Source organism: Cryptotermes secundus, unplaced genomic scaffold (genome assembly GCF_002891405.2).
Source record: "Cryptotermes secundus unplaced genomic scaffold, Csec_1.0 scaffold107, whole genome shotgun sequence".
NCBI lineage: Eukaryota > Metazoa > Arthropoda > Insecta > Blattodea > Kalotermitidae > Cryptotermes > Cryptotermes secundus.
The window spans coordinates 162,315-185,804 of NW_019733836.1; the positions used below are offsets into that span (position 1 = coordinate 162,315).

Here is a 23,490-nt window from a genome sequence, read left to right on the forward strand (position 1 = left end):
TTCGATTCCCGATGAGGTAATTGGATTTTTCAATTCACCTAATACTTCCAGCCGCACTATGGCACTGGGGTCGAGTTAGCCTCGAACAGAAATGAGTACCAGGAATCTTCCTGGGTTTGAAGGGGGGCCGGCCGGCGTGTAAGGCTGACAACCTCACTGCCATCTGTGAGCCTCGACGTCTCACAACCCTATGGGCCTCCACAGCCTGTTACAGGGGTAGCTTTGCCTTTACCTTTTACACCCCCTTATACCCCAGGAGACAGAACTCTTCAAGCTGTAGTGCTGTTCTTCTCACCCTCTCGTCCTGATGTTGCATAGCCTGCAGCCACTTTAAGTTCAGGGAACTTGTGTTTGATTTGCCGTTTTGTGCAGTTGCATATGTAAATGTCACAATATTTATTCCCTTATTATTTCTTATTTTGTATGCAGTATAGGCAGGGCCTTTCAGTTGTGTGTTCAAAAAAGCTACGTGTCTAGATACTAATGGCTCACAAGATAGACAGCAATTATTGTTCCAAACAGCATTAACCGAAGCTATTTAATGGAGAAGGGGCGATTTTTCTGATGTGTATGAACGAGCTTGTGTGTATTATTTCGATTCCTAATGAGTTAAACCCTGCGGTAGAGCTCAGATGCCACTGTGTTAGTGCGATCTAAAGGCTGCCACAACACACGACTTTTTAATTTCTAACGTTTTAACTGTTTAACTTTTTAAATTTTGAGTACAACAAAATAATTAGTTTTGTGCGTAGCGCATGGTTAGTACTCCACACTGAAACAGTTTACGTGCAACAAACACACCTGAAGACGGTCCTTGTAAGACCGAAACATGTCGTGTAGTAATGGAAGAATGATATGAAAATGGCGTGGTTGAACTGGGAGCCGCACTGAAGACTATGTTTGTGTACGTACATCAAGGGACAGCAATGTGGAACTAGTCAATCATCCACACCTAGTCCCGAGGTGAAGGCTGCGTAGAGCTGTCCCCCGCCCTCGTATACGTTTTCCCGCGTTTTGCTTACTCAACGCAAAGATGCAACTACACCTCTGTTTTGCCCGTGCAAACGCATTCGGGAAGTGCCTGATACGAGTGTCGCCCGACGGCAGTTTTTCCTGAGATTTTACGCGGATTCTCGCAAACCCACCTGGCAGATGCCAGGATACAAATCGTCAGTTGAGACAAGGCCACTTTCTCCCATATCCCTACCATTTCATCATTCACACACAGGCATCAGTATCTGATTTGACTCTTATCAGTTGAGAAAAAATCGTAGAAAAACCAAATAAGCAACCATTATTTGCTCTAACTTCTTTGCCCCTTGCAGAGTATACTTGTATCTGAGATGGACTGTGGACTCTGGTGGACGGTTTGCCCACATTTCAGGAGAACGACTGCCACCGTTTTCACAGTTGAAGGGTAAACCGTGCAAGCAAACAGCAAACAGTGCTTACCGGCGGCAGTGCATTCGTCAGCAACGTTGATGAAACCTACCAGACCAAGCGGCAACGCATCCCAGAGTACAGTACTCTTAATAGTTCCTGCCGTGAGAACCTAGATCTTGTATTGTTCACCTGTTGTTTATATCTTCCCTTATAACTAGGGTCAGGATTTTTATGCCCTAATAATCCCTTAAATATGTATGCATTTATGCAATAAAAACTTCCGAAATATGCATTGAAATATGCACATAAAAATTTATACCAAATATTAAAATTGATTTTACATTATTTTAAGACTAACAAATCAATATTTAACTTCATTTTATGTAATCACAGAATAATTCATTTGCAATAAAAAGCTATACTTAAATATAAATCATGCAACAAAACCAACATATTTCATTATAAATCTAAAAAGCCAATGGTACTCACATTTAGCTCTCCGAACTTTCAATTTCTCTTCTGTTGCAGTTCACAGTTACTAAATGTTCTAGGTTTTCCATAGTTAGTCGCCTCCTGTTGTATCGTAAGATGTCCTTATAGCGGGAAAAACTTCTTTCCACCTCACAGGAACTTAGGGGCGCATGTACAAAAGACCCTATTTGCTCCACTGTTAGTGATTTTTACTTGGCAGTTCAGTACGTTTACCGGCTAAAATTTCTTCAGTTTCACAAATTTCTTCATATCCTGGATTTTTTTAAAGAATGCTGTGTACTTTTTTTCCTTTGCTACTTCACCAGTTCTTCCAGGAAACGAATTCAATTTGGGAACAGTGGTTTTGAACACACTTAACGACTGATACAAAGTAGTATTGCTATTCCTTGCCTTCAGTGAGGAAATGGTGGATGGAAGATGAGAGAAGTGAGCAGATATATAGGAAAGATTAGTTTCTAGTTCTGCGTTTCTTAGTATATCTTGGTCAGTTTGAATTGATGCTGCACTTTTGGGATAAAATGTATTCACGACATTCCTAACTGCTTCTACCACACAGCCACGTGCCCCAGAGCGTTAAAATTTGTTCTGGAGGAAGTGGAACGCTCGGTGCTACTGCTTTAAAGGCTTCTTTTCTATATGGCGCTTTAACAAATACCTTCTTCATAGAAGACACCAACTTGTCAACAAGCGGAAAAATTGCACGAACACGGTGTAACCCATGGGCAAGGCAAGTCAAATGTGTCATATTTGGAAATATAACTTTAAGAGCAGTACCGGCTTTCATCATATAACTTGCGGCATCAGTCACAAAGAGCAATACACGCTCATACTGAATGCAATTGGGCCATAGTGAATTCATGGAATTGATAATAAATTCGGAAACTGCTGAGCTATTTGTGGTTTCAAATTTCTCTACCGCAAGAAGATATGGGGTAGATTGTTCATTCTTATTAAGTGATCCAACTATACAATTTGCAATAAACCGTCCCTCACAATCTTGTGTTCCGTCGATTCACACAAAATTATCTTGAATCTTATCTCTAATGGCCTCAATTGTAAGATTGTAACACTGCTTCACGTAATTTTTGCGCACAGTAGATTCATCCGGCACTTTGCACGGTGTATACTTCTGTATGAAGTTTCTCAGAGTAGGATTGGTTAGTTTCCACAGCGGAATATCTGCCGCTAAAAGGGCTTCGCATAAATCAAAGGAAAATTGTGAAAAACTATTATTAGAAAATTCACTAAGCAATTTTTGAACAGGAGCACTTTTCGTGGATTTAATTTTAATATTCTCTTTGTGTATAATAGTGTTCAAATGCTGAAGCACCTGAAAGCATTTTTCACAACCGTTTTCTCACATGCTCGGCAATAAAGAATTTCGATATCCGTACTTATCATCATCTCTCCTTCGAACTCCCGCTGATACAGCTGTAATTTAGTTTTCTGACTTACTTTCACTTTTGGCATGACTACAGAACGGTAAACAAACGTAACTACACACTAGTCACCACTAATGTGAAAGGCCCCCAGCTTCAAATAAAGAATCGTAACGAACCTCATGGAGACTTCGGAAATAAATAAGTTCCTTATCGGTTGAATAGTATTACGTTGATAGCTGCTACATGTGAACGCTTCCGACTAATCTCTTTGCGGCCACTTTTATGGTACGCGGATGAGGCAAGTTACGAGTAGAGGGATCGGGGAAGTCCCGTCCTGGGTATTTCATCAGAAACATGAATCATGACGAAATGTTGAGTCAAATATGCAACATATTCTAATATGGAAAAGAAAAATTGTATACACACGTCCATGATTGAAAATATGAACATAAAATTGGAAAATATATATGATAAACATTTTAAAAACGAAATATGCAATGTAAATAGAGATCTTCGAAAATATGACGCTTATTCATAAAAGAGGCAAAATATGCATTTATATACACCATCAAACCATGTCCAAAATTTAAGAAATGAAGTAATTCATACATATATCCAAACGAGCAGATTTTCTGGTTTCAAGAAAGAAATATGCATTTGCATTAAAATTCGGTCTCTACTGATAACCCAACCAAACTCGGTATACAGCTGCAGGCAGGAAGTGGTGCTGCGAGGAATGTGTCATAGAGCTCGTCATTTGGGAGGGTATAGTGCAGCCGTGCAATAGATCAGTCGGTTAGTTAGTAGGTTCCATCGTGACGGCCCGGGTTCGAGCCCGGGTCAGGTTATGTAGGATTTGTGGTGGACAAAGCGGCACTGCGGTAGATTTTCTCCGAATACTTCGGTTTCCCTTGCCAATCTTCATTCCACCAATTTCTCCACAATTACCGTCATCTATCATCTGGGGCTGGTACAATAGGCCTGTAGTGGTCGCAGTACCAACTGAACTCAGTCTCACCCCCACTAAGAATAAAAAGTATAGTACAGCGCAGTCGCATTTAATGCGAGGATGCGGTCCTGAAGAAATCAAATAATTCAAAATTCGCATATTTAAAGATAAGTTTTCTCATAGGAATAACGCATATGTGATTCTTGCCTAATTTTAGGATTCACATTATTTCAGACTTTGCACATAAAGTGAGACTCGGTTAATTTTATTTATATCGCACTTCGTTTGTTTCAAATTTGTGTAGTTCAATTCCCATAAAATGCGATCGCACTGTATGTAGCATGTGGGTTCCAGTTAATGTGGTTGTTACAAAAGAACTGGCAACTGTGCAGCGAAGTTCGTCTTGAGAAGATGACAGTCGCTCACATTGTCAAGAACGCATCCATCCATCCATCCCCCCACCATATTTTCTAAGTAATTGCTTCCCTCCAATCTTTATGACTAATATTTTGTGTTTCTCATCTATCTCAGGCATGCCACATATCCAAGTGTCAGTATTCAGCAGACAAAATTTTTTCTTGCCAGACGTTTCTCCACAGGAGAAACAGTGTCTATCCATGACACTCTAAATGCTCTACCCCAGTCTATTTATTTTTATTTATTTATGGTTTGTTTAATGAGGCTGTTAGTAGCTCAGATCATATAGTGTCATGTTAGTGGATTAGTTAGTTAGTTAGTTAGTTATTGGAGAGGGTGGGTTTCCCCATGCACTTAGACCTGTATTGGTCCATTGTGCTTCCCTCTATGATTTCTACCAGTCTCTATATCCTACCGGTACTGGTGCTTACCATCAGTCCCGCCCAGCCAGCGAGACCGGCTCTACTAGCTGAGAGGTATCTATAATGCTTCCCCCATCTACCAGAGGTATTAGAGACTGCTGTTGGGCGGGAAACGTCCATAATTTGGCTCAGTGACCTCCTTTGGAGATATGAGGTTCTTTTACGTGCCGTAAAGCTACGACACGGGACCCACGGCTTAAAGTCCCTCCCGGAGGACTTGTTCCCTGAATTTTTCCGCCCTTAAAAATTCAACGACCTCCGCCGGGTATTTGAACCCACGTACTACGAGTCATGAAGTGGGAACGTTACCTCTAGACTACGGAGGCCGCTTATATTAGTGGATTAGTGACTACTGAATAGAAAAAATATGGAAAGAACAGGCATTGCATAATTTGAAGTACTGTTCCGGAATTTACCTCAGTGAAGATAGTGTTTGTGAAACTGGGCTCCTCACATATACAAGTCAGAATTAATGCTTGAGCCAATTTGCTGAGAACCTGCTAACCATGAGAGTTTAACATACAAGATGGATAAAGCTGGCCTACTGTCCTCTATAATGCAATAGGTATGCATGATGTCATTTATGATTGAAATTTACTTTTCATCAAAAATCTGTGGAAAAACAAAAAAATAAAAGAGTTGGAGACAATATTAACGAGTAAACTGGAAGTGTTTCTGTCACTGGCCTGAAGATTCCCCCATCGGAGATGGGCAGATGAATGGGTTTGTCGACCCCTGCACATCTCCTGTTCATCTTATCTTTTTAACTGCAAATAAGTGGCTCTTCTTTTTTTTAATTTTCCTTATCCTTTTATTCTAATTTCTTTCTTAGCTCCAGATGTTTAATTTTGTTCCCCAGTACCCTTATCTATGGAAATGAAATATGATATTGATATAAACTTTCATTAAATTCATTAAATAAGTTTTGTTTTCTAAACAGTTTTATCAGAAATACTTTTTTTATGTTGTATCAGAGATCTCAGAGAGTTGAAGAGTATTATCTTCTGGGACATCACGACGTGCAGTCTGTTGAAAGTCAGTTGACCTTTTGGAGGAACATATCACCTCCATCTTCAGGTTCGAAAAATAAGCCGAGCTTTCACACTGGTATCTTGCTTGGCTTATTCTTTGCCCCTGAAGATGGAGGTGATATGTTCTTCCAGAACGTCATTTGACTTTTAGTGGGCTGCATGATCACTGCTGTGAGACCCTCAAGTTCTGTAGTGTGGCTGTGCCATTGTGGTATGATATTCTGCAGCTGCTTGTAGAGCAGGACTACTTTCATGATGGTGGCCCATGCAGACTGTAAGTCACACATTGAACAGTGTGACTGAGTGGGCAGCACTCCTGCTTCATATTCAGGAGGACCTTGGTGCAGGTCTGAGCCCAGAGACCGACTGTGCTAGCAGAGGTTTATCATGGTTTTTCCTCCAGATAAATGGAAGGATAGTACTTAAGTTAAGCCATGACCACTTTCTTCCATATTCCTTATAACCATTACCCCTTAATCATCTTATGATTTGATGTGCTATTATCTGATTTACTGACATTTTTGTTATGTGAAACATAAATAAATAAATGAAAAATTCAGTGATATGTTTCTTGTTTCTAGATACCACATCACAAAATGTTACTTTTGTTGTTTATTTGGTTATTTTTAGGTCTTATGTGAACTGCTGAGTTTATGTTCTATTAGATGAGTTTGACAAGTTGTTAATGTATAACAACTATATATATATAAATGTATAACAACAATAAGTGAGAGTGATATAGTAGTAAGCAGGCTTGGCCTAATTTAGGCTATCACATGCATGCACACCAACTCACCCTCTCTCACACATACAGAAGGACAACCTTGTATATCTGTAAAACTGGTAATGAAAGGAAGAGACAGAAATTGTTTGAGGTGAAAATGAAATCATTTGATTTTTGAAGCAGAGTCGCTGCTTCTCGCCTGTGTCATGCTGGTTTCTTGCTTGGCTTACTTTTCAACCCTAAAGATGGAGATGACATGCTCCTCTGAAACATTGGTTGACTGTCACTGGACTACATGAAATTATTTTCCAAATGACAGAACTATTTATAACCACTGCCGTGAGAACCTTCAATCCTATACATAATTTTTTATTGTCTTTGGAGTGGAAAGGATCGTTCACCTAATACTGTATTTTATATTCAACGAATGTTGCTTGAAACAGAACCTGCACTGGAAATCTATCCCAAGCGAAGTACTCTTTTTGGTTCACCTGATGAATGTTAAGAGCCCTTATGTAGTAGCATACCTAGGATCTAATTTCACGTCATGTTCTAAAAAATGTCAGTTGTATCAAATTGCATTAGTCTGTGATGCTGACAAAAATGTAGCTCTCAATAATTATTATTTTGTAACTCACGTTTTTAAGAAGACTTATTTAGGTAGTTGCAAACATTACAGGAAGAATGGTCAAACCCTTCAGTCTCCCCTTGGAAGTACTTAACTTTATGAAAGAAAACAAAAAGGATTGTTCTATTATATTCCTTTGTAATGCATGCATTAAATTTGTGTTGTGCTGTTGATCCTGTTTAAAAGTTTTGCTGAACATTGCTGGGATCGTGTGTGCCCATAAAATCCTGCCCAGATGTCAGTTGTCAGTTCGTGTGTTGCAGAATGTGGGAAGCTGATGTGTTTCCGATACTACAGTGGTTTGAGTCTGGCATGCCTTGCACAGTCGGAGCCTCTTACTCTCCTGTCCAGCAGCAGTGTAAAGCCATCTGCTGCTAAAGGGACCTTCCCAAGAAGCAGCCCTATATTAAACTTAAAGAAGAAAAGTGTTGCAAGCATGGGATGTGAAACGCCTCAGTCAGCTGTTAAATGCAGAGAGTTACCATCATCTGATCTTATGCGAGTTAGGGGAAGCAAGATTTTTGCAAATAATAGTTCTGAAAGTGATTCAGAAGTTGAAACTTCAGCTAAGTACCGGAAACAGCGAAGTGTAAGACCGCTGAAAAAAAAAGTGGCTTTAGTGCATGTTCCAGACAAAAGACTTGTGAATGGATATCCACCACACCTGAATGGCGGTGAGGGAGAGGAGTCTGACAATTCAGACACATCTTTGGTTCCCAGTCACAAGCTTCAGACGTGGAATTCACATGAATCTGCACAGAGAACTCATGATCTAGAAGATCGTTCCGGTGTTGTTGAAGAGCCAGTGACCTTACATGAAAACGTGGATTACTATCCCATTTGGACAAAATCTCCCTTACCATCAAATAGCAGGTATGCATGTATGTTACAGTTAAAACTAATTGTGTGGATATAATGCAGATTAGTGTTTTGTATTTCTAATTGTATAAAATGAGTTGAATACTGTAGAACAAAAATATGCTGCCAGGCCATTTAAAGCTAGATGTTCCAAAAACACATGCAGTAATCCTGCATCAGGATAGAGACATTGGAGAATTAACCGTTGTTGTTATCATGCTATATGAAGGTACTGCCATTTTTAAAATACTTTTACTGTTTTTGGATAATGTCTGTAGCAGATTTGAACCGAGTTGTTGTGCAATCCAATCATTGTGCAAAATTTTTAAGGTGGAAAGAATTTGTTCTCAAATCAGAGTTATTTTGAACTGGTTAAAACTATTTCCTTGACCAAAGGTGTGTTAAGGGTACATCAATGTAAACAGTTAATTCTTTTATGCTGATTCTGCAAAATTAAATTCAAGCATCCTGGTAGGTTCTGATTCAGTTCAAATATCTTTGTATATCTTCATTCTGCATAATTGTATGTCAAAAAAAACAAGACAAGTGATGAACATTTAATTGCTCACAGGGAAGGACTGTTTTAATTCAGTTATATTTTCCCAACCTTACAAGGTAGTTTCTGCTTACTAACCAACTCTGTGGAGCAGATCTGTTCTAGAGAAACTGACAGTCACATATGTGATCAAGATATTCTTTGCCTTTTGTGAGACCTGATGGTTCATTACCATGTCCAGAAGTACTCTCACTGAACCCTGTTCTGAATCAGCTGAAGCCAGTCCACGTCTTTATACCTTGTTTGTCTTATGATCCATATTAATATTATCTTCTCATCTCCACTTAGGCACTCAAATGGTCTCTTTCCCTCACGTTTCATAGTTAATATTTTGTGCGTTTTTTCATTCCCCATATGTGTTGCATGTTTCACGCAACTCCATACTCCTCGATTCTATCACCTTAATAATGTTGTTATGAGAATACATTATGAAGGTCCCCATTTTGACATTTTCTTCATCCTCGTGGTACTTCATCTTCTCATCACTTTTTTCAAACAGTGGTAGAACATTCATGTTCACCATGTTAGCCCAGCTAATACTTTAAAGAATGAATTAAAAATGTTGCTTTAACTGGCAGGAGAAGAGATCGGAAACTACATCATGTACCACCTCCATCGACCCATTCATAGGCTTCTGAGTTATTTCTCTGCAGTTTACATTGGCCATTTCTGGGTGCAGTTAGAGACACCGTGTGTAGGCCATATAGGCCTGGGGGCAGGAAGGAGTGCATGATAGCCGAAGCTACTGCAAGTTTCCTGTGTTTTGGAAGCAAGCAAGCAAGCATAGCAGAATGGCAAAACATGTGTTTCCGCTTGAGAACATCATGATGCTCTTCAAGATTTTGACTTTAATTTTCATTTGAAAGTATTTTCAGGAATACTTTCACATTCAGAATTCTTTTCCATATTGTACAATTTCAGAATTCTTTTAACAGAGAAGTGCAAAAGCTTTGAAAATCTTCATTGGTTTCATCCTGTTGTCTGTTTCAGACACACACACAGATGTATAGGAATTAGGTTAACCATCACACAACAAATATACTTGCTTTTGATGTTTCACAATTATACTTTTTATTCCTGCTACATGTTTCACTCATACAAGAGCATCATCAGGCAGCTATATAGGAATACATTCAGTTACTGAACTACCGATGTGGATCCATACCAGTGCAACATGTCATATTATATAATAACAGAAAATTTTGCTTTGAAAAGTTTGATCATAAAGTGAGAGCTCCTTGTAGGGAGATATAGAACACTCAGAATTCCAACTAAGAGACAGTGAATGTCAGTGAATAATAATGACCATAAAGATTCTTATCTGAAGCTATATTATGGAATGATGAACACCATTAAAGGCCAGTTGACCACCTGCAACTGTCTGACAGTGACAAATATGTGGTCTTGGGCCCCAGATGAAATTTGACACCAAGACTGACTGACTGACTGACTGACTGACTGATTGACTGATTGGCTGGCTGGCTGGCTGTCAGCCATAATATGACTTTGACCCGATTCTCTGAAATACTCGAACTAAATTTCTTTCACATCGAGATTTCAAAAACCTTAAACATTACTGTGAAAAGTCTCCATCTTCTGCTTATAAGTCTTAAATGAAATCATACAGGGTGCGTCAGAAAGAATGGATGAATTTCACAGGGCAATAAAATACATATGGTATTTTGTTCCTTGTCTTCTGAAAACTGAACTTCCACTTATTTATATCTCAGAAGAATTTTGAAGTTATATTTGAGACCTAAAAGTGCTTTATTCATTCATTCATTCATGTATTAATTTTCCGTAAATCCATACAGAAAACAATTTCATACGATGTGGAAATAGTCACAAACAAAGCAGTACAACGTACACAACAAAGTAAGCCTAAACATGCACACCACCCAATATAACTGAAACAATTCTTAAGTCATTGTAATATGAACATAATAGCACTATTGTAATAAAAACCTATTAAATAGCAGCAAAGCAATAACTACAGATACATTCCATCAAATATAGTCATGTACGTATGCATAAAATCATCCCAGTTTAACAATATAATCAATAATACTCAATTTTTGCCGATATAATAGAATCATCTTTTAAAGAATTCCTCCATTGTATATAAATAATTTTAATACAGGAAGTCCTTTAAATTAACTTTAAACTTTTTTGGATTATTAGAGATTTCTATGAGGTTATAAGGAAGTCCATTAAAAACCTTTACTGCCATGTGATATACTCCTTTACCATATGTGGCCAAGTTAACTTNTCATCTGTCTTATAGCAAACAGTGTGTCTTGTCCTGCAGTCGTTTTCTGCTTTGAAGAAGCAGTATGCAGAGTTAGCAGATTCACTGATATTCTCACTGAATTATCATCGCTGACAACTGATAAGATAACTCTTTTAAGACATACAAAACAACCTGAACTTCTGTTTCTCTGTGATTGATATTGTGACATGTTGCGCAACGGAGAACCCCTCCCTACCCAGCAGCAACGTGGCAACTCAGGCCACAGTGACGTGGCGGATGAGTCAGCGGTCCCCTCCCCCTCTCCGCACGGTAACGTAACGCGCAACGCGCAGTGACGTAACAGGATGACGTGGCACTCATTACGCAACAGGCAAGCACTGCGGCTATATAAGGGAACTGCACAGCGGCTGCGAGTGAGTTGTAACGTGGCCATCGCCGAAGACAGTTCCGAGTTAGGTCCGAGCAAGCCTACGAGCGAATGTGTTATCAACGAGTTCTCAGTTGGCAAGTTACGAGCTACAGACGCGGGTGCGAGAATCAGTGATAGTTCGTGATAACCAGTTATATTTGGAGTGTGTAATTCAGGGAGACTTGTATAGCTCCCGCGTTATTAATACGTGAAGACTCTTGAAGATAGTGTTAAGAGATTTTGTTGTAGGGTTTGTAAAGTGTGGAAACCCGTAACATTGTGATAATTAATTGTAGCCGATATTTGTAGATTGTTCAATAAACCAATTAACGATCTCTACGGCGTATACAGTAACAAAACACGTTACAATATTTTTAATGAAAAAATCATCATATGGAGCATAAGTACAAGGTGCAACGAAAGAAGACAAGCTCATAGTTGTCGACCATTTGTTTCTAGTTTATATTTCAATTCCCTTTTATCCTTAACTTAATTAATTCATAGTTCCTATTTACATGGTCATCTTGTGTGATGCTAAAACTGTCTTGGAAACCATTTACTGTGGGATCTGACTAACAATTTTAAAAGTCATGCTTTCTCACCATTTTGACAAACTGATAATCCTGTTCTTCCTGTTAAATGTGACATTAAATTCTGTATCCATAAAAATTTCAGTTTTATATATTTTATTCCTTCAATTGACCGCTTCTGTGGTCTAGTGATCAGAGTACCTGGTTACAGATGGTCCTGGGTTCGATTGCCGGCGCTACCACATTTTCTGAGAAGTATTAGGTCTGGACCATGGTCCACTCAGCCTCATAAGGATAATTGAGGAGCTACTTGAATGGAAAAGTATCGGCTCCAGTCTAGAGAACCGAAATTGAAGGCCGTGAGGATTTGTTGCGCTGACCACATGACCACCCTCTATCCGCTAAAGTTGGCACTAACTTTGCCAGTAAGTGGCAGTCACTTGGTCGGTATAGTTCGCTTGTGGACTAAAGCCACGGCATTTTAGTCCTTCAATTTCTAGGTAGGATACAGGAAGATAAAAGATTCTGTTCTCAAGAGGTGGTAAACATTCACTGAATTTAATATGTGGATGTAATTTGGTTTAGTACTCTAATCCAAAATATTTATAAAGAGTATTTTGTGTTATACTTCTGATATTAATATCATTCATTTTATTTTATTTCAGAGTTCTAGAGGAACAAGGAAATGAAGAACTGATGTCAGTTTATGAGACATTATATCCATCGTCAAATCCTCCACCTCCACCTTTACCCCCACGTGCGTTCCCTCCCAGTAGTTCTGGAGGAGTAAGAAACTCCAAACACCGCCCTTTAGAAAGGATGAGGGCACTGCCTTATCAAGGAGGTTGTGTTGTGGGGAATCCTCCAGAAGTCCTTCGTCACCATAAACCAGTGCCAGTATTAGCATCTACAGGTGAGAGCAAGCAAGACTGTACAAATGGGAAAGTGAGGTATAGACATTTGCAAAATCAACAAGGACCAAGCTTACCTCCAAAACCGAGGAAATTATTAAATCCAGAAGACAGTTTTGCTTTTGAAATAATTGATACTGATGAACTGAGACCAGTCCCAACTATGAACATGGCTGTTATGAGCTTTTCTAGTCAGAATTCACAAAAGCCTCATGCAATGTCATGTGCAGAGCTGAAAGAAACAGAGAGATGTGAAGCTCATGAGTTCAGTGCTGATAATGTCATTCCTAAAAGCAATAACAGTGAAACTCTTCCTCATGCTCTCGGTGGTTCTTCAAGAAAGGCAAGCAGTGTTTGTAAGAAATCTGAAGCAGGTGTGAAGGCATGTGGCTCTGATGAATTGAAAGGCACTGATGGGGCAAAATCCACATCAAGCAGTTTCCACAAGAGGCCAATGAAATTAACGGTGAGAGATACTTCTTGTAATGGTAATGCCAGCATGCAAACAAGTGAAGGTTTTCCCATTGTTTCTGCCCCATTAGCAACACCTGAACAAGACAGTAGTCTAGTTGATAGTTCTTCGCTGGAAAATCTCCTTGATGAAGAATATGATGCTGATTTCCTAACACCAGACAATGAGGAAGCTGCAGGACAGACTTACATGTGTTCTTTACCAGAAAGTTTGTCCGGCATGCAGCATAATATTGCACCAGTGGATTCTCCTGCCACTACAAATGAAAACACTGAATACCAAAGATGTACACATTCTTGGCCAGTAAATGATATACAGGTTCTTTGTAATGGTAACCAAAGCAAAGGGAGTAAAGGTGGTATGTCTTCTAGTCATGGAACTGACCAAGGTGTTGAGGGTGGTTCCTCAGAGGTCAGTATAGGTGGTGCATTAACAGATGGTTATTCTGGTTCAGATGGTGGTAAACTTCACCTATGCCTATCAGCTTCTGAAATTTCTGTAATTACAAGGCTCCAAAATTTCCCTTTTCATGATCCTCAGGTGGGATCCACAAATGCAGTCAGTTTCCAGGATGTGTGTGAAATGCCAGTCATAGTCACAGACATACCAAATGGGGAAAATCAGGCAGAAATAACAGTAAGCCGTAATAGTGTTCTGCCTGATTCTGATTTAAATAACGTTTATACCTCATCTGTTTTATCAGTGCCGAATCCATCATCATCATCATCATCGTCAATTTCACCTGCTTCACCAAATTCATTATCTGAGTCTGGAATGGCTCTTTCATCTGCTACAGAATGCAATACAAGTTCCAGTTCTGATACAAATACAGTGGTTCTTAGCATCTGTTGTTCAAATACTGATTCCTTGGGTGCTGGCTTTGTCGTTAGTGGAAATACAGATGTTACTAGTGAATCTGGAGAAAGGGAGTTAAGTAACTTCAGTAAGAACATTGGTTCACAGTCACAAGGTGATGAAGCAGTTTCTTCTTGCATTGTTATTGTCGATGTAGATGATGAGAATACAACAGAAGATAGTAATGAGTTTGCTGATGCTCACACAAAGGAGCTGGTGTCCTTCAGTAGTCCTTCACTGCGTACTCACAAGCCTTTGTCAAGGCAAGTCAGTCACCCACCTATGACATCACTTGGCCAGAGACCAGAACCAAGTGGAGCACATTTCTGTGGTCCTGCAAGGTTACCTCTTCAACATCAGATTGGGAATGAGATCTTGGCCACTGTTCAACGTCCTCGTAACAGGTAAGTTCTGAAGCTCTGACAGACATCCAGTAATTGAGATCATTGATTCATAAGTGCATAAGTGTCACTGATGTCCATATTCTTATGGTGCATTCATCTGATTATGTAATTTTTCTATATATCAGAATATGCCACAATGGGTTGTTAGGTTACAGCTGAAGATTGAACCATATTTCACTTCAATATGACTTGAAAACAAGAAGAATGTACACTCTTTGAATGGTATTAAGAAGGTGTATTACTTTTACATATGACATCAGTTTGTGTATAGGTGTGTGCAGTGTTATGGAAATCAGACAGATGATGACTACATGTTAGTATACTGATATGTTGGGATTTTGGACTTTATCCATCGTCCTGGTTTTTAAGATAACAAATAAAAACACGACGTTTCGGAAACTGGATCTGTTTCCCTCCTCAGGTGAAGGAAAACACCTATTCAGTTGGGTCCCTTAGAAAGAGCTAGCCTCAATCACTGGACAAACCGATGTCACAAAACATGAAGATTATAAACACCTGAGACCAGGCTGAGGACGGAAACAGATCCAGTTTCCGAAACGTCGTGTTTTTATTTGTTATCTTAAAAACCAGGACGATTGATAAAGTCCGAAATCCCAACATATCAGTGTGTTATACACCATCGTCAGAATCCTATAGTAACTACATGTTAGTATGATTGCAGGAGGTTAAGATAGCTGGTTACAAAACCATGCTCTGTAGAGCCCAAGGGCTTCAAAAAAGGGTTTCCAGGAAACCCATGGAAACATTATGTAATGAAGAATTTTAAATTCATAGAATTCTTGAATAAATAATGATTTTACCATTAAAAATAAGAAGTTGCTCTAATTATGCTATACATTAAATTGGTGTTATTAACAAAACCTCCTGTATCTGATATGTGCTTGCCAAATGTGTGTGCGGCAGTAAATAAAGGCGGTATCCATGATACATATCTCAGTCAGTATAACGACTAGGCTCTGGGCTGGATGACTGAAGAGTTGGAGTTCAGTTGCCAGCAGGGGCAGGAGATTTACCTCTTTTCTGTAACATCCACACCATCTCTGGAGCCTACCCAATATCCTGTAAAATGGTTACGGGGCACTGCTTCCCCAGGAGTAAAGTGGCAGGGGCATGAAACTGACAGTTCACCTCCATTTAGTGCTGGGATTAAAAATGGTGGAGCTATACCACCACTCCCACATACATCTTCATGGCATGGTGCTTAATTAATTGAACGCAGGGATAGCTTCACCTCAGCTTTACCATTAGCCACGATACTTTGTCACATTTATTGTAGGGCACTGCTGAGACTTCAGTTCATTGTCTTAAATTAATGCTTCAGTTTTGTTCAATTTACAGTGGCGTTGACATATGAGAATTGTGAAAATAAATAAGTAGTGGTTGTTATCCTTTCAGTTATTTAGCTATCACTTGTGGCAATAAGCCACTTTTTTAATCGTATATCTTATGATGTATTGGAGGCTGAGAAGGGGTCATTTAAAGGCAATGAAAATCGTTTCCATGATCAGGTGAAAGGTGAGGAAGAGTCATCTTTCCATTTGAGGAGAGAAACTGATTCATTTTCTGAAATATTGTGCTCTACTTGGGATACTAAACAGACCAAGTGCAGAAAGCATGTAATCCTAAGTGTAATGTATCATCATCAGAACCCTTTAGAATTGTTGCTGAACAGTACTGTATTTCCTCATAATTTTCATATGTGTCTACTCCCTCAGAATATACAGCCAAGGACATGAGTATGTTCAAAAAGAAACTGCACTCAAGATTGTCAAAGTATGGTTACCAAAACTGTAAGTTGTCATTCAGTCCACCTGTGAACAATTTCTATTTGAACATCATCATAAATGTGTTCAAGTACATTTAATTTTTAGGGTATGTATTTTATTGGTCTAGGATATCTCATTTTTATTCAAAACTGAGAAGGCTCTGCACAAAAGAGTGTAGGAAGTACTGGGTTTAGACATTGATTTTGATGGCGCACACTGACTAGATTATGCTGTTAAGTTATGTCTTGAAATCAGTAAGATTTATGCAGACATATTTAAGGCAGAGCACATTTATTTCATGAATGCCTATGGCTTTTATTCAAGGAATTTTTTTCTTTGCAGTATTTGTGCTGAAACTAGTAAAAATTATGTAGGTCGTCAGTAAAGCATGAAACAAGCATTGGAACCAGGATTTTATTAGGGTTTCTTATTTTGGATCACAGAGAAATATAGGAACACGGTTGTAATCACACTAGAAAACAGAAGAAAATAATAACAGATCTGGCAAATAAATATTCATTCATTCATTCATCTGTAATCTGTCAAGATGACAGGTCCACAGTTTCTTCCAAAACAGTTCCTCCACTCGATGGGATCTAGAGCTTTCTCCTTCAAATGAAAATATCCTCTTCTGTCCCCAAGGTCATCCAGAATCTTCTTACGTCTTCTTCCTCGTCTTCTGGTCACTTCTATTTGCCCCTCTCTCTTTCCTTCAATAACTTCTTTTAGAAGGCAGTTACCGCGTAAGATATGACCAATCCAATTAGCCTTCCGTTTTCTTATTTCGTGTAGTATATTCCTCTGCTCACTGACTCTAAATAATACTTCTTCATTTCTCACATAATCGGTCCAACTGATCTTCTCCATCCTTCTCCAACACCACATTTCGAAGCTTTCCAGGTGTTTCTGATCTCCTGCCCTAAGTGTCCAAGTTTCAGCCCCATACAAAGCAGTGCTCCAAATGTAGCATTTCACTAGTCTCTTTCTCAAATTTAAGTCCTATTTGCTGGTAAAAAGATTCTTCTTCTTGCTAAATGCAGCTTTTGCCATGGCAATCCTGGATTTAATTTCCCTAGTACACCTTCCATCATCTGTTAACAAGCTACCCAAATATTTAAAACGTTACACATTCTCCAGTTGTTTTTGGTCTATCTTTATTGTGACGGGTTGGTTGTTTCGAAATTTTCATTACTTTTGTTTTGTCCACATTCATTTCCATGCCATAGTACCTTCCAATTTCGATTAGTCTATCAATCACACCCTGTAGCACAGTTTCTTCCTTAGCCATTAACACAAGGTCATCTGCATATTTCACAGTTTGAATAATTTGCCCTCCTACTTTGAAGTCACCGAGCCCATCCAGAGCTTCCTTGGTAAGGCATTCGCTGTACAAGTTGAACAGAATTGGTGATAAACAGCATCCTTGTCGAACTCCTCTTCCAATCTGCACACTTCCTGTCTCCCCCCTGTCCAGTCGTACTCTAACTTTCTGATCCATGTACAATTTGCTAATCAATCTTCTTTCATGCCAATCGATACCTGTTTCTTTCAGGATCTGCATTAATTTGGTCCAGTTTACCCGGTCAAATGCCTTCTGCCAGTCTATGAAGCAAACACACAGTTCTTCATCTATCTCCAAAGTTCGTTCCGCTATAATTCTCATCATCCCAATTGCATCCCTGGTTCCTTTTCCTCTTCTAAATCCAAACTGATCTTCTCCAAGTACATCCTCTATTTTCCTTTCAATTCTTCTTTTAAGTATCTTTGCTATTATCTTTGCTGTATGTGCAATAAGACTTATTGTGCGATGGTCGCTGCATTTTGTAGCTTTTGTCTTTTTCTTTAAGGCAATCATTGTAACTTCTGTAAAGTCCTTGGGCCACTCTCCACTTTCATATATGGTGTTCATTAGTTTTGTCAGTGTTTTCAAACCACCTTCTCCCAGTAACTTGAGCACATCTCCAGGTACATCATCATCTCCTGTAGCCTTTCCCTTCCTCATTTCCTTGATAGCTTTTTCCACCTCACTTTGTAAAATATATGGTCCTTTCTCGTCTGTATCTACTTCTTCTTCCGGTTCAACTTCTAAGGTTTCTGGCCGATTAGGTCGATCATATAGTTCTGTAATATAATTTTCCCAAATTTTCAGCACTTTCCTCTGATCTACTATTCTATTCCCCTGGGAGTCTTCGATGCCAACATTTTGAATCCCATGATTCTCTTTCCATCCTAGTTCTTTTGTCTTCATGTACATCAAATCATAACGGCCTGTTCTTTGAAATTCCATAATCTCATTACATATCTTCTCAAGATATTCCTTTTTGGCCCTGTCCGTGGCTCTTTTCAATTCATTCCTCAGTCTCCTGTATTTCCTCCTGCCTTCTTCATTGTTTACATTCTTCCATTTCCTTCGCTCCTCCATTTTACTCATCATCTCCTGTGTAACCCATGGTTTTCTTGCTATCTTCTCAACTTTACCAACCAATTCGCTAATAGTATCTAACATGCATTCTTTTATATTTTTCCACTGCACTTCAGCATTTCCGCTTTCACTTTCAGTTTCACCGAGTTTCTCTTCTAGGGTTTTCTGCACGCTTTGTCTTTGAGCATATAACTTCTCCAAATCCCACCTTGGTCTGCGCTTTTGGAATCTTACAATTTTCTTCAACCTGGTTTGAAACTTGGCAACCAGTAAGTTGTGGTCAGAGTCAGTATCTGCCCAAGGCAGTGTCTTCACATCCTTCACACTGTTTCTGAATCGACGTTTCACAAGGATGTAGTCCAGCTGATGCCACCTCCAATCCCCAGGTGTCTTCCATGTGTAAAGTCTTCTCTTTGGCTTCTTGAACCAAGTGTTGGTAACAATCAGTCCATTTCTTTCACAAAAGTCAATAAGCATTTGACCCCTGTTATTCCATCTTCCTAGTCCATGTGGTCCAACAACATTCTGATATGATTCGTCTCCAACAGTGCTATTGCACTCTCCTAATATGATGCTGTTTGTGTCACCTCTTCCATCTTCCTGAAGAATTTCTTCAGTTGTGTCATACACGTTTTCCACTTCATCATTTTCATACTCTGATGTTGGCATGTACACTTGCATAATCGGTATATCTACCGGTTCCGCCTTTAACTTCAGAGCAATAATTCTGTCGTTGCAAACAATCTTCTTAACAACACTCCTCACTACCCTTTTATGCACCACTATTGCCACACCTCTTTCAGCCTGTTCACCTCCAGAATAATACACTGTATAATCACCACTTCTTATTTCACCTTGTCCTTTCCACCACACTTCGTTGACACCTAAAACAGACACTTCATTCCGTTTTCAGATTCTGCAGTTTGCTTCCTTGATTCAAGGTCCTTACATTCCATGTTCCAATCTTGTAGCCATGATGTTCCTTCTGATCTTCGCACTTTTTCTTGTCATGACGCCTGCATGACATTTCCTCTAGAAACACTCCCCCCCCCGGAGATCCGATTGGGGGAGTAGTTTACCTCCGGATTGTTTTGTCTCCAGAGGAAACATCTCGCTTACTTGGTATCTTACTTTTTAAAGAGACTATCCAGGAAAAGTGATAATGTGGTAGTTTTTCCATTTGCTTTCCACATCGCAGTACAACAGCCGTTCAAACCACTCTGGTCATGCCTGTTGATATACGAACTTGAACCATCTCGAGCATCATTTGCTCTGTGCTTCAAGTCGCTGCTGATGACGCTGCTTCCGACATCAGTTTTTGGTGTCTCTCTTCGTCTGATGCCTACCCTTTGACCTGTCCAGCAAGGGAGGCCCTGCCAGTAGCTACACTACCGCTGCTATAGCTCTCAGTGTCCTTGGTGTACTCAAACCCTCTCACCACGATAAGGTGGAGCCACCAACGAGGGGGCAAATAAATATAATTAGAAAAAAAAGAATACATAAACATCACAGCAAAAAACAACTTATAACTATATATGAAGACCTCACTATTGAAGAATAATGAATGAAAGAAACACAAATGAAATTTGTGTGGTCTTTGAGTATTACAAGACTGATCCTCAGTGAAATACAGACAGACATCAGGAAAATTGAAACTTTTTTAAGTGTTAATATTGAAATAGAAGATTGTCAAAAGAATTGGCTACAACCCATATACAGAATGAAGACAAATAGGACACCAAATGAGACACTGAAATGCAAACTCCTCAAATGGAGAGGTCATTGATATCAAAAGAGTATATAGAAAAACCAGGGTTTAGGGTTTAGGACCTGGCAGTTAACCCTAATCCTGTATAATTCATTGTAAAGGTAAAGTTGTGCCTGTGCTTAACTAATTAAGCACTATGATATGAAAATGTATGGGGGAGTGGATGTACACATCCATGTATTCTTGACTTCAGTACTGGTTGGAAATGAGTGGTCAACTTCACACCCCTCCCATTTTATCGCCAGGGAAAGAGCCTCTGGTACCCATGGGATATGAGGCTGGGTGGACCCCATAACTTGTCTGGATGACATGAAGAGGAGAAAAATTATGCCACTATGGGAACACAAATGCCAACCCCCAGTCAATTTTTTATTAGGTGGGAAATAGAATATAAAGATATATTGTAAAAGCAGCCTTTTATTTGCTTTGATGTTTTGTATTGGCAGGGTTCTGAGTCGTGTGGCAGCCGTAACGAGTCCAACAGGCATTCCCCAGTGTCCTCCCACACCCACACACCATGCGCGCCCTATGAATAAGACACTCCAGGGCCAGGAGCTGCAGCTGTGTGCTGACAGAGGCGAACTCCTTGCTGCAGTAGCTGATGCTGGTTCAGGTTATATCTTAAATCATATATAAATGATTTGTCATTGCTTTTCCTCTCTTTGTAATGCCCCAGTCTCTTTATCTTTTCCTTTCCTTCCTGGCAAATGGAAGCAACACAGTTTCGATGTTGGAGTGCCCACTCAGTGGGATTCTGTTTTCTCCCAATAAGAGGCCACCATTTTTCTCATCAACCTACCAAATAAACAGAATCCTATCCTTGTGGGTGCTCCAAGTTTGATTACTGCCACTTTGAATCTTCTTTTAGTAATATATGTTACAGGCTTATATTGCAGCATAACCTCAGAGCAGTCAATTGTTTGTAAACTATAGTACCCACACTCTCATGACTGGAAAGTTGTGATAAATTTAGAATGTCTAATACTTGCTGCCAGACTCTCTACCTTTGATGATTTACTTAAAAAATATTTAAAGAGCTAATCTAAAGTAAGTGTAGGTTCTGTGTTATTTCCAATGATATATTGTTTTTACAGTTCAGGTGTTACTAGATACATTAATGTGGGAATATAAGGCCTCATCATGTCCATTTAGCTCATAGCATGTAGCCTGTGAGAGATGAATATTGTATATAACTTCAATAAGCTTTATATATCTTGTTGGTTCTTTTGTGGCGATGGTGGAATATTGTATTATAGAGGTCCTATCTTCTGAAGTAATTTTAAATGTTGACTGGGTCAGCAGAGTACTTAGTTTTATGATATGAATGAATGAATGTATGAGGGGTAGGCCTTCTCGGCCCTTGCACCGCGACCTACAGTGGTCCATTGTGCTTAGTTTTATGATGTAGACCCCAAAATTCTTCTGAAATGTCTCTTTTGATTACTAATTATGAAGATAGCCGTTTGTAACCTCTTTTTCTTATACAGAAACATCTTAACAATTATACTACAAACCCATATTACACAAATTTTAGTCTAAACCTTTTTTTTTCTAAATGAACTAAATTCTTCTACAGAAGGATAATGTAATAATAAAGTACTGAAGGTGAAACTGTTTTTTTTTTAATTCTTCCACAGCAGTTGGCAATGCCTGCGTCATTTCTCCTAACTCCACTCAGGAAGGTGACATTTCAGATGAAGTGAGTAGTGCCCCTATAAATCAAGCACACATGAGAGCCAGAGAAAACTGCTCTATTCTTCCTGTATGCCATCTGACCACAACCCGGCTGCCTTCCATCCCTGAGAGGTCAGGGAAAAACCAGAGGTTAGAGTTGCCAGCTGAAGAGGAATCTCTGCCACCTTGTGAGTATGTACAGTATGCATGCAATGGCATATGAAATGTATCGGAAAAAGAGTGCAAATCCCAACTAGAGTGGAACTTTACGTTTCCTTGGCTGTGTAATTATATTGTCCTCAGATAATGGAGTTAGAACAGTGATCAATAAACTATGGACCACAGACCAGATGGTGCTCTTCCACAGCAACATACAGACATGTTTAATAATTTGACTTTTACCAGCTTTCTCCTGAGAAAGTGGTGTGTAATGACAAAAATTAAGAATATTTACGAATCTAGATTTAAGATCTTAGTTATGCAGGCTCTACTTTATCTTACATTACAAAGTGAAAATTTTCATGCTAAGGCAATAGTGAGCGTTTTTTATGTATAGGATATTGATGGGAAAGCCAGAAGGAAAGAGACCCCTGGGAAGACCAAGGTGTAGGTGGGTGGACAATATTTAAATGGATGGGATGGTATTGGATTGATCTGGCTCAGGATAGGGACCAGTGGAGGGCTCATGTGAACATGGTAATGAATCTACAACACGGGACCAACGGCTTAAAGTCCCTCCCGGAGGACTTGTTCCCTAAATTTCCACCCTTAACCCTTTGACGCGGTAATTTAAATTCCGCGGCTGCGTCTCCTGCGGTAATATATTCAGCCGGCCATTTAAATTTTGCTCGAAAATGATTTATTCATCATTGTTCTTAAATTCTATGAGATAGGAACATGAAACTTTCACTAAAATGATCTTAAAAGGTGGTTTTATAACCTTACCTTATAATATGAGCGCCCTTTATATCTTCAATGGAAGCAGGTTTTTTAGTATTTGAGCAGTGAATGGTACGCCTTGAAGCATGAAACTTTCACTAAAATGATCTTAAAAGATGGTTTTTATAACCTTACCTTATAATATGAGCGCCCTGTATCTCGGTAATGGAGGCAGTTGGTTTAGTAGAAGGAAGGCCTTGAAGCATTCGTATAACCCAACGGTGCC

The 23,490-nt window shown here is 39.3% G+C and overlaps 1 protein-coding gene across 4 annotated transcripts in view; it reads left to right on the forward strand.

Annotated features, from left to right (window-relative positions):
- Positions 1-23,490, forward strand: part of LOC111868193 (E3 ubiquitin-protein ligase HECW2) — a 246,640-nt gene that overhangs the window by 86,458 nt on the left and 136,692 nt on the right. For 3 of the 4 annotated variants that reach the window (XM_023858628.2, XM_033752954.1, XM_033752955.1), the window contains 4 exons: positions 7,692-8,301; positions 12,698-14,674; positions 21,098-21,264; positions 22,289-22,513. In XM_023858628.2, the coding sequence (XP_023714396.1) occupies positions 7,692-8,301; positions 12,698-14,674; positions 21,098-21,264; positions 22,289-22,513 (2,979 nt within the window). The remainder of the gene's footprint in view (positions 1-7,691; positions 8,302-12,697; positions 14,675-21,097; positions 21,265-22,288; positions 22,514-23,490) is intronic. The other variant, XM_033752953.1, reaches the window with a different exon arrangement.